This window comes from Hyla sarda, chromosome 3 (genome assembly GCF_029499605.1).
Source record: "Hyla sarda isolate aHylSar1 chromosome 3, aHylSar1.hap1, whole genome shotgun sequence".
NCBI lineage: Eukaryota > Metazoa > Chordata > Amphibia > Anura > Hylidae > Hyla > Hyla sarda.
This window is the reverse complement of record NC_079191.1, coordinates 162,010,000-162,022,947: the sequence shown is the minus strand read 5'-3', so window position 1 is coordinate 162,022,947 and position 12,948 is coordinate 162,010,000. Positions and strand designations below refer to the sequence as shown.

Here is a 12,948-nt window from a genome sequence, read left to right as displayed (position 1 = left end):
CCAATAAAAAGACTACAGCTTTTTGCACTATGTTGGGTCTACTGCTTGGATTCTGTTACCTATACTTCATTTGTTGGCAACATTTTTTGCTAGATTAGATAGATAAAGATAAATGGATAAGGAATTATTGCAGCACACCAGCATATCTTGCAAAAAAAGTGGGAATTATTCTAAGTGTAGAGTTACAGGCAATGTCTCTGCTGGCTTACCATTATCAAATGTGCCTCTGGATTGAATTTTGATGTGCTGTTCTCCTGAGAAAATTAGACCGATAGATAGACAGACATAAGAAGAATCAACACAGCACGCACAAATGAAGTGAATGGATTGTAGCTTTATTTCAACACAGACTGGAAACATTTTGGTCACACCATTTTAACCTTTCTTGGGAAAGGTTACAATGGTGTGGCCGAAACATAACCAGTCTGTGTTGGAATAAAGCTACAATCTATCTGTGCATGCTGCAGTGATTCATCTTATTTGTAAAAATCTGTGGCTCTGGAACCGGGACCCCTCGCCTATAGTACCCGAATAACACCTTTTCCAGTCTGCTGCTTTTTCTCTCCTTGCTTAGATAGATACGTAGATAAATAAACAATGGATAGAGGCAGCACAACCCAAAGGGTACAAAAGTCCAGGGTTGCAGGCATGCAAAAATACAGTCCCGATCGCAGACAGTGTAGATAGATCCAAAGCAAAAGAGTCCAGCAGCACTCCCAGGAAGTAAAGGCAACAGGCTTTATTGACCCATGTGAAAATCAGGCACAACATTTGAACGGCATCAACGGCATGTTTGAGAATGACAGTGTAATGTCGTTGAAACATTGTGTCTGATTTTTACATGGGTCAATAAAGCCTTATGCCTTTACTTCCCAGAAGTGTTGCTGGACTCTTTTGCTTTAGATAGATAGATAAAGTAGATAGATAGATAGATAGATAGATAGATAAATAGTGGTCCATAGCTACTTTATACAGTAACTTAGATTTCCATGTACTCATATTTACAACAGAGAGGTGGCTACATATGCTATTTCATTTTGTTAAAATGTACTGGAAAAATTGAAACATCAGACTAGGCATGTTGACTACTGTGCCACTGAACCTAGATAGATCAAAATAACCTCTATAAGCATCCATATTACTTAAAAGGGTAATTCCTAGATCAAACATTATCCTATATCATCAGGATAGGGGATTACTAGCTGGTTGGTTGGGGTCTAATTGCTCAGACAACATTGATCCCGAGAATAGAGGTAAACTTTCCCGTGAATGAATGGAGCAGACAACATAGGAAAGATACTAAAAAAATGGAATAATTTATTGTTACTTGCGTAAGTTAAAGTTTCATAATTCTTAACTGTTTCAACATACCCAGCTTTTTGGAAGCGTTTCTCTAAATGTAACCAGATATACTTGATTTTCTGCACCCAAATGTATCTGATCTGTTACGAAAAAGGAGCATATTATGACAATGCAGCTCGAAGGACAAATTGCTAACATAGTCATCCTTTATCTGATGGTCTGCACTATTGTAATTAAGACTCATTTTGATGACTAACTGTATCTCATAGCAATTTGTTTTTGCAACATGATATAAATGGTTACAAAGTGAAACAATTTACATATCACTACCCTGTACCCTGCAAGTGCATTTTTTTGAGTATCTCAATACAAATAGGATTATGCATTTTGTGTTTTTATATCTTTATTTTTCCACTAGCTCTTACAGTAAGTATTACAGAAAAATAAGCACTGGATTATTTTTATTTACATCTCTCATGAAAACCAATGACAACCAATGTGGATATAATTGTTACAAATTCTGCTCACACTTGTATTTAGAGTGTCCATCAGGGACCCTTTTGGTCGGAGCAGCCTGCATCAATATGCTAACTGTCATACATTTCAGAAACCAGGCAGACCTTATTAACTTTAATTCATGTTAAAGGGAATGTGTCATTAGAAAATGACCAATAGCCTAATTCCTGTTGTTTAAAGTATCCCCATCAAAAAAGAAAAAAAGAAAAACTTCTGACATGCCACCGATACATGTCAAAAGTTTTACGTGTTTGAAATCTCAATATCATGAGAAAGAGTAAGGATAAACACACTTTACTCACAGCTCTATTTAAGGTCTTTGGGGTGGTGAGACAAGGATCATTTAGACAATTTTGGGTTCTCGAGTCTGATCATTTAGGGTTTTTTTCTGGGATCTGAAAGAATGTAGGGATCTGCTGTGAGGTCTTATAATTTAAGGGTCTGGACTTGAGATGAGCAAACTTTTGAAAAATTTGATACGGCCAATTCGCCGAATTTTCCCAAAAATGTTGTTTCGGGTTGAATTTATTTGCGGCAAATCTGTATTAAAAACTAATATTTCTGGCCTACAGAGAGCCTCAATAGGGGTGTAGAACAGTTTGCTTTGTTCTAACATGCATAGGGAGTGTGCTGTGTTAGTGAAATAATACTGTTATTCAGTATTACATGCAGATTACAGGCATTGCTATTAGAATCACTGCTGCAGAGCGTCGATGAGGCAGCAGAGAGACCATATGGTGTCAAAATTGAAGAGGATGAAGAGATTTTTTCATGTAATTTTACTTTAATTTAATTTGAATTTATTTAAATTTTTTAAGTACCCATTTTGCTGAGCATCGAGCTGGCGTTCTTTCACCAGGCAAGATACCACCTGTTCCAGCCCCTGCCTCTCAGCCACCCCCTGACTATGAAAGTGTGAATGCTTCATTTAATCAGTTATGGTTCATTGTTATTGCTCCAAACTGTTTCATTGGATTCTTGTGATAATTCCACAGGACTAATCGACGACCATAGGGCCTCAGTCTTGAAAAGATTACATCAATTTTTTTAAATTTATGATTTATATTATATTATGTCCCAGTGTTTACTTTGAACTAAAACTGTATGACTACAAAACCCAATCTAACAAGCAGTCACATGGCGGCATAATGACAGAGCCTAAAGTTGTCAGCAGCATGAGGAGACCATAATCTGGCAGAATGACACAGCCTGGAATTGGAATTTAAGGTAATGTCCAATGCACAGCAGCATCACTAAATCATATAGTTGTTGAATGAAACAGCCTGGAGCAGACATGAGTAGACACTAGGGCTTCACAATCCCTATTATTAAAACATGAATTTAAAAATTGAAATTGAAGAATTATGTTAGCTAGGGCTACCATAAAATATTTGTAGGTAATGTCCCAGGCCCAGCAGGCCATATAGTGTCTGAATGGCACAGCCTGGAGTTGGCTGAAGCATGCGGAGAGCATATAGTGTCTTAATGGCACAGCCTGGAGGTGACTGAAGCATGAGGAGACCAAATAGTGCTGACTGGCACAGACTAGAGTTGGTAGACGCATGAGGAGACCATTGAAATTCTGGATTTTGACATTTAAAATTTTGAAATTGAAATTTAGGATTTCGAAATTGAAATTTTAGCTAACAAGTATTAGTGTCCCGGGCCACGGTGTGTGGGTACAAAGGACCAAATCTAACAAGGAGTCATATGGTGGTGCAGAGGAATTTCTGAAATTGGGGATGAGCCCCTTAATTATGTTTTGCAGTATCCATGGCAGCACAATTAGAGAGCCTGGAGGTGGCAGCATCAGCATGGGGAGACCGTAGAGCAGCACAATTAGAGAGCCTGGAGGTGGCAGCATAAACATGAGGAGACCATATGGCGGTACAATGACAGTGCCTAGAGGTGGTAGCATCAGCGTGAGGAGGCCATATGGTGGCACAATGACAGAGCGTGGAGGCGGTAGCATCAGCATGAGGAGATCATAGAGCAGCACAATGAGAGAGCCTGGAGGTGGCAGCATCAACATGAGGAGACCATATGGCAGCACAATGTCAGAGCCTGGAGGTGGTAGCATTAGCATGAGGAGACCATAGAGCAGCACAATGAGATAGCCTGGAGGTGGCAGCAGCATGTGGGCCATGCCAACTGAGAGTGTAGTCTGAGGAACCCATCGACTGTTGACTGGGGGTGTTGGATGTCACTTGGGATGAAGTAGATGACAGAGTGAACCTATCAATAACGGGAGCTCAGACCTCTCGCTGCGACTCTGCCTGGCACACACCCCTACTCTGCTGCGACCTCTGCCTGCACCTGATGAATTTAGGCCTCTGCCACTCCTCTGTGCACATCCTGGCACTATTCTGCCTGACATGCTTATTGCGTATGTGAGGGGAGTACAATACACTTCACTACACTTAAAACAGTGTTTGTCCAGAACAGCAGCAGGTGTGTACTATTGGCTGTCCTTTCACAGTATCTAGGCCCTTGACAGATTAACAGGTACAAAATAGTGCACTACTTAGATGTAGGTGTGTGGTATGCACTTATGAGGGCAGAAAAATGTGCAACAGTACACTTAAAAAAGTATCTGAGTAAAAACACCAGCCGTTGAGTACTTTTGCCTGGACTTTCCTGGACTTTCACAGTATGTAGACTCTTGACAGATTAAAGGGGTACTCCAGTGGAAAATGTTTTATTTATATTTTTTTAAATCAACTGATGCCAGAAAGTTAAACAGATTTGTAAATTACTTCTATTAAAACATCTTAATCCTTCCAGTAATTATTAGCTGTTGAATTCTACAGAGCAAATTCTTTTATTTTTGGAACACAGTGCTGTCTGCTGACATCACAAGCACAGGGCTCTCTGCTGACATCTCTGTCCATTTTAGGAACTGTCCAGAGCAGCATATGTTTGCTATGGGGATTTTCTCCTACTCTGGTCAGTTCTTAAAATGGACAGAGGTGTCAGTAGGGAGCACTGTGCTCATGATGTAAGCAGAGAGAGCTCTGTGTTCCAAAAAGAAAATATTTTCCTCTGTAGTATTCAGCAGCTAATAAGTACTAGAATAATTAAGATTTCTTTAATGAAAGTAATTTACAAATCTGTAACTTTCTGGCGCCAGATGATTTAAAAAAAAAAGTTTTCCACCGGAGTACCCCTTTAATAGGTACAAAATAGTACACTACTTAGATGTACGTATGTTGTATGCATTTATGAGGGCAGAAAAATGAGTGACAGTGCACTTTAAAAATATTATCTGAGCAAAAATAACAGCAGGTGAGTACTTTTTCCTGGACTTTCACAGTATCTAGGCCCTTGACAGATAAACAGGTAAAAAAATTGTACACTACTTAGATGTAGGTATGTGGTATGCACTTATGAGGGCAGAAAAAATGCTCTACGGTATGCTTAAAAAGGCACTGGGGTAAAACACCAGAAGGTGACTACTTTTGCCTGGACTTTCACAGTATGTAGGCCCTTGACAGATTAACAGGTACAAAATAGTACACCACTTAGATGTAGGTATGTGGCATGCACTTATGAGGGCAGAAAAATGCGCTACTGTATGCTTAAAAAATGATTTGAGTAAAACACCAGCCGGTGATTACTTTTGGCTGTCCTTTCACAGCATGTAGGCCCTTCACAGATTAACAGGTGTACAAAATAGTACACCACTTAGATGTAGGTATGTGGTATGCACTTATGAGGGCAGAAAAATGCGCTACAGTATGCTTAAAAATACATATTTTTGCACAACACCAGCAGTACACAGTCGCTGTGTACTAAAACCAAAATTGCACTTTCTCACAGACTATTAGAAATGGACTACTGGGTATTATACTGTCTCCAGACTAGTATAACCAGCAAATTTGTAGTGGAACAAAGGCACAGAATTGCTCTGAAAAATTATTCTTGCCTCCTCTGCTAAGGTTTATGAAGTTGAGGCAGCTTGTTGAAATGTATGAGGCAACACACAGCTCTCTGCCCCCTCTCTGTAATACAATGCTGTAGAAAGTGAATAGGAGGTTAATGGCTGCTGTAAAAATCCTTTTCAGTGAAAAAAAAAGCACTGCTCTCTGTCCACCAGAACACTGATGTGATTAGGAGGTGAAACACTGCTGTAATAAGCTTTTCTGTGTAACACACACACAGGCTGTCCGTCCTATCTCTCTGCAGTGTAATGAATTAAGTGACGAGCCGCAATATGGCTGCCGATTATATATTGGCTGAGACATCACAGGGGTGACTGCCTGCATGTGATTCAGGGTGATCCCGCCTACCTGCCTTCCCGCCTTCCCAGCATTCCTTGCCCCATGTACTGACATGTAGATCCACCATTTTAGATGCCCTAGAGCCTGGACGGCACTAAATGGAGTTTAATGAAGCCATTCGTGCTATAGAATCGTGCCGATATTCGCATTCGTTGTGAATCATCTAATTTTTCATGAAATTTGTAGCGAATTCGGGTTCGTCAGCTTTGATTCGCTCATCTCTAGTCTGGACTAAGGTATCTTCTCAGTGCATATCTGTTTATTATCATGTTGCTACACCTGTAAGGATGAAGGCACACCTGGTGGCCTAGTTGCATTTTTATTTAACTTGTTAGAACACTGTGTACTTTCCTTAAAGGGAAGGGGGTGGTCGCTTGCCCACAGCTGTCATGCACCCTTTCCACAAAAAAAAAAGAAAAAGATGGGCACCGCAAATAGTACATACAATTTGTGGGTACAAGTTGCCAAAACTGAAATTGTACACAAAAAGAAAAAAAGGCAGCAACCATGATATGATGCACACCAACATATGTAAATGGTATAATAAATGTTATTAATATGTAGCAAAGAAGAGGAGTACACACACAATTAAAAACAATTAAAAACACATACTGCAAGTAAACAGAGTGTAGGAATGTAATAATGTAATCCTAGCACTCAATCCCCTAAGGCTCCTTTCACACTATGAATATTCATCAGTTATTAAACATCCGTTTTCTGTGTAAAAAAACGATGTATAATAACGGATGAAATAACTCTGTTCCATGATGGGGTTTGTAGTACAGGGGCAGAGGGATTGATCGCATTAGGTCTCACTTCTGAGACCCGATGCAATTAGAAGTTATTAAACAGGGGAGTGGGCTGCATGCCCCACTCCCCTGCGGTGTACAATGTATGTAACTTTCATTTTAAAATTCCCTGCCGTGAGCCCTGAATGGCCGGTACTGAGGAGCCTTTCCGGGCCCTCGGCGAGGTTTTCAAATAGAAGCGCTGCAGTGGGGAAAGATATATAGAATTGCTGGCCCCCCGCAGCCTATTCATTATTATATTCCCCCCGCAGTGCTATCATGATCCCCAGGCAGCGGTATGAATAAAAGTATTCTATTAGCAGCCCATCGGGCCGGGAAGCCGGCCAGACCGATGCGCTGCTGAAAGAATACTGGTCTTTCATAGCGCTGTGGCGGCATATGTACATAGAAGTACTGTGGGGGGCCATATAATGCTATATGTCTGGTCTCCACAGCACTTCTATAATCATATGCCTCCGCAGCGCTATGAACGAAAAGTATTCTATTAGCAGCGCATCGGGCGCAGGGAGGCCGGCCGGCCCGATGAGCTGCTGAAAGAATACTTGTCATACATAGCGCTGTGGCGGCATCTGTATATAGATGCGCTACAGAAGTCAGACATATATACATATGTCTGGCCCCCACAGTGCTTCTATAATCATATGCCTCCGCAGCGCTATGAATGAAAAGTATTCTATCAGCAGCGCATCTAGCTGGTCAGATGCGCTGCTGTTAGAATACTTTTCATTCATAGCGCTGCAGAGGCATATGATTATAGAAGCTCTGTGGAGGCCAGACATATAGCATTATCTGGCCCCCACAGTGCTTCTATGTACATATGCCGCTGCAGAGCTATGAAAGACAAGTATTCTTTCAGAAGCGCATCTGGCCGTCTGGCTTCCCATTCGGATGCGCTGCTAACAGAATACTTCTCATTCATAGTGCTGCTGGGGTCTTATGATAGCGCTGCGGGGGAGAGGGATATAACAATGTGCTAGGGGGGCAAGAGATTTAAAAGAGCTGTGAGGGCTAGACATATACCCCCCCACCCAGCGATTCTATACTGTATATCTTTCCACACCGCAGCGCTTCTATTTGAAAACCCCACTGGGAGCCCTGAATGGCTCCTCAGTACCGGCCATTCAGGAATCCCGGCGGGGAATTTAAAAATGAAAGTAAAATACATTATACATCGCAGGGGAGTGGAGCATGCCGCCTGCTCCCCTGTTTAATAACTGCTGATCGCATCGGGTCTCAGAAGTGGGACCTGGTGTGATCAATCCCTCAGCACCTGTACTACAACCCTCAACATGGAACAGAGTCTGTTCCATGATGGGGGTTGTAGTACAAACACTAATGTAGCCTACCCAGCCACCAGCAGACTTTTTCCGTCACAAACAACGTCCGTTATTCATGATGGGCTATAATGGGTCATAACGGATAATCAAACATTCCACAGACTTGAATGGGATTTTGTAACGTTTGGGCCATTTAACATCTGTTTTTAAGGCTTTTCTAATGGAAGTTTATAATGGGTCTTTTAACGGAGCAACTTTATAGTGTGAAAGGGGCCTAACTCCCACTTAATAACAAGAAAAGAGAAAAGGTGAAGCAAGTCCCATATATATATATAGAGAGAGAGAGAGAGAGAGAGAGAGAGAGAGAGAGAGAGGGAGAGAGAGAGAGAGAGAGAGAGAGAGAGAGAGAGAGAGAGGAAGCCGCCGTAGTGGGTAGTGGAGTGCATGGAGCGAGCTGCCCCCCTCACTTTTGGTGAAGTTGTTCCTACATCTAGTTACTTTAGATCTTTCATTAGCCTAGTGTGTTATACATCTAGCTGCATTTTTGATTTGAACTTTCTCCCCCCCCCCCCCTACTATTTTCAGTGGGTGGTTTTATTGCTGCATTTTTGTAGTTAAAACACATTTTTGCTTATGCTTGTATACATATAGTGCAATATCATTATTACTTATTTCTTCTGTAATTGACATTTATTTTTGCACTGGGCACTTTCATATGCACATTGTTGTTATCTTTCTGTAGGGCTATTATTGGAGTTTTGTGCCTTTGGTGGTTCATTTGCAGCTACACACCTAGTGTTTTGGCTTAGATATATATATATATATATATATATATATATATATATATATATATATATATATGGGACTTGCTTCACTTTTTCTTGCTATTAACCCCTTCATGACGCAGCAAATTTAGATTTCTGGCTCATGTTTTTTCCTCCTGACATTCTAAGACCCATAACTTAGTTTTTAGACTAACATGCGTGGATCCCGAATCAGGGCCGGCACCTATGTTCCATCTGCACACTGTTATTTCACTTTCACACTATCCCAGTCACATTGTACACCAGTTCTTTGTTGCTCCACATTTCCTTCATCACCTCACACACATTAGATATTATGATTCCATAACATAGTGATTTGTCCTTATTATTAATGGCCGTACTGACTTCTCGATATGTTCCGCGCATGCGCGAATACAGAACACAGGCTGGCAGCAGTGACACTTCTCATACTGCGCATACTATTGGCTGCGTATGTCCCATGTGATGATGACGTGCTTAGCCCGAAACATAGCAAGATAGACATAAGTCAGCATGGACATGAGATGGTATACCCCAGACAACCCCTGGAATCTTTGGGTATTGTTTTTATTATGCACAGCTGCTCATTAGACACTTTTTAAGTCTCTTATACACAAAATATGCAATTTTTTCTTGAGATTTTAAAATACGCTGCTTATATGTGATATTGACACTGCTATTTCACTATATGACCTTTTTATGTGTTATTTTCTTGCACTGTACTTTTCTATTGTATTGTATTTTGATTGATACTGATTGTGTTGTAAACTGTTCACCTGATAAAAAAAACTGCCCTTGTAACCATGTTGTTACGCCGAGCGCTCCGGGTCCCCGCTCCTCCCCGGAGCGCTCGCTTCTCTCTCGCTACCGCAGCGCTCCGGGCAGCTCCACTGACCCGGTGCGCTGCGATACCGTCTCCAGCCGGGATGCGATTCGCGATGCGGGTAGCGCCCGCTCGCGATGCGCATCCCGGCTCCCGTACCTGACTCGCTCTCCGTCTGTCCTGTCCCGGCGCGCGCGGCCCCGCTCCCTAGGGCGCGCGCGCGCCGGGTCTCTGCGATTTAAAGGGCCACTGCGCCGCTGATTGGCGCAGTGGTTCCAATTAGTGTGTTCACCTGTGCACTCCCTATTTATACCTCACTTCCCCTTCACTCCCTCGCCGGATCTTGTTGCCATTGTGCCAGTGAAAGCGTTTCCTTGTGTGTTCCTAGCCTGTGTTCCAGACCTCCTGCCGTTGCCCCCGACTACGATCCTTGCTGCCTGCCCCGACCTTCTGCTACGTCCGACCTTGCTTCTGTCTACTCCCTTGTACCGCGCCTATCTTCAGCAGTCAGAGAGGTTGAGCCGTTGCTAGTGGATACGACCTGGTCACTACCGCCGCAGCAAGACCATCCCGCTTTGCGGCGGGCTCTGGTGAAAACCAGTAGTGACTTAGAACCGATCCACTAGCACGGTCCACGCCAATCCCTCTCTGGCACAGAGGATCCACTACCTGCCAGCCGGCATCGTGACAGTAGATCCGGCCCTGGATCCCGCTGAAGTTCCTCTGCCAGTTGTCGCCGACCTCACCACGGTGGTCGCCCAGCAGTCACAACAGATAGCGCAACAAGGCCAACAGCTGTCTCAACTGACCGTGATGCTACAGCAGCTACTACCACAGCTTCAGCAATCATCTCCTCCGCCAGCTCCTGCACCTCCTCCGCAGCGAGTGGCCGCTTCTGGTCTACGACTATCCTTGCCGGATAAATTTGATGGGGACTCTAAATTCTGCCGTGGCTTTCTTTCCCAATGTTCCCTGCACTTGGAGATGATGTCGGACCAGTTCCCTACTGAAAGGTCTAAGGTGGCTTTCGTAGTCAGCCTTCTGTCTGGAAAAGCTCTGTCATGGGCCACACCGCTCTGGGACCGCAATGACCCCGTCACTGCCTCTATACACTCCTTCTTCTCGGAAATTCGAAGTGTCTTTGAGGAACCTGCCCGAGCCTCTTCTGCTGAGACTGCCCTGTTGAACCTGGTCCAGGGTAATTCTTCCGTTGGCGAGTACGCCGTACAATTCCGTACTCTTGCTTCAGAATTATCCTGGAATAATGAGGCCCTCTGCGCGACCTTTAAAAAAGGCCTATCCAGCAACATTAAAGATGTTCTGGCCGCACGAGAAATCCCTGCTAACCTACATGAACTCATCCATCTTGCCACTCGCATTGACATGCGTTTTTCCGAAAGGCGTCAGGAGCTCCGCCAGGATATGGACTTTGTTCGCACAAGGCGTTTTTTCTCCCCGGCTCCTCTCTCCTCTGGTCCCCTGCAATCCGTTCCTGTGCCTCCCGCCGTGGAGGCTATGCAGGTCGACCGGTCTCGCCTGACACCTCAAGAGAGGACACGACGCCGCATGGAGAATCTCTGCCTGTACTGTGCCAGTACCGAACACTTCCTGAAGGATTGTCCTATCCGTCCTCCCCGCCTGGAAAGACGTACGCTGACTCCGCACAAAGGTGAGACAGTCCTTGATGTCTACTCTGCTTCTCCACGTCTTACTGTGCCTGTGCGGATATCTGCCTCTGCCTTCTCCTTCTCTACTATGGCCTTCTTGGATTCCGGATCTGCAGGAAATTTTATTTTGGCCTCTCTCGTCAACAGGTTCAACATCCCAGTGACCAGTCTCGCCAGACCCCTCTACATCAATTGTGTAAACAATGAAAGATTGGACTGTACCATACGTTTCCGCACGGAACCCCTTCTAATGTGCATCGGACCTCATCACGAGAAGATTGAATTTTTGGTCCTCCCAAATTGCACTTCCGAAATCCTCCTTGGACTACCCTGGCTTCAACTCCATTCCCCAACCCTGGATTGGTCCACTGGGGAGATCAAGAGTTGGGGGCCCTCTTGTTTCAAGGACTGCCTAAAACCGGTTCCCAGTACCCCTTGCCGTGACTCTGTGGTTCCCCCTGTAACCGGTCTCCCTAAGGCCTATATGGACTTTGCGGATGTTTTTTGCAAAAAACAAGCTGAGACTCTACCTCCTCACAGGCCTTATGATTGTCCTATTGACCTCCTCCCGGGCACTACTCCACCCCGGGGCAGAATTTATCCTCTGTCCGCCCCAGAGACTCTTGCTATGTCGGAGTACATCCAGGAAAATTTAAAAAAAGGCTTTATCCGTAAATCCTCCTCTCCTGCCGGAGCCGGATTTTTCTTTGTGTCCAAAAAAGATGGCTCTCTACGTCCTTGCATTGACTACCGCGGTCTTAATAAAATCACGGTAAAGAACCGCTACCCCCTACCCCTCATCTCTGAACTCTTTGATCGCCTCCAAGGTGCCCACATCTTTACCAAACTGGACTTAAGAGGTGCTTATAATCTCATCCGCATCAGAGAGGGGGATGAATGGAAAACGGCATTTAACACTAGAGATGGACACTTTGAGTATCTGGTCATGCCCTTTGGCCTGTGCAACGCCCCTGCCGTCTTCCAAGACTTTGTTAATGAAATTTTTCGTGATCTCTTATACTCCTGTGTTGTTGTATATCTGGACGATATCCTGATTTTTTCTGCCAATCTAGAAGAACACCGCCAGCATGTCCGTATGGTTCTTCAGAGACTTCGTGACAATCAACTTTATGCCAAGATAGAGAAATGTCTGTTTGAATGCCAATCTCTTCCTTTCCTAGGATACTTGGTCTCTGGCCAGGGACTACAAATGGATCCAGACAAACTCTCTGCCGTCTTAGATTGGCCACGCCCCTCCGGACTCCGTGCTATCCAACGTTTTTTGGGGTTCGCCAATTATTACAGGCAATTTATTCCACATTTTTCTACCGTTGTGGCCCCTATCGTGGCTTTAACCAAAAAAAATGCCAATCCCAAGTCTTGGCCTCCTCAAGCGGAAGACGCCTTTAAACGGCTCAAGTCTGCCTTTTCTTCGGCTCCCGTGCTCTCCAGACCTGACCCATCTAAACCC

General features: G+C 43.9%; 1 protein-coding gene across 1 annotated transcript in view; it reads right to left on the bottom strand.

Annotated features, from left to right (window-relative positions):
• The window catches only part of LOC130360999 (probable cation-transporting ATPase 13A4), a 151,410-nt gene that overhangs the window by 93,824 nt on the left and 44,638 nt on the right, over positions 1-12,948 (bottom strand). The window contains exon 4 of the mRNA XM_056563556.1: positions 1,372-1,442. Coding sequence (XP_056419531.1) covers positions 1,372-1,442 — 71 coding nt within the window. The remainder of the gene's footprint in view (positions 1-1,371; positions 1,443-12,948) is intronic.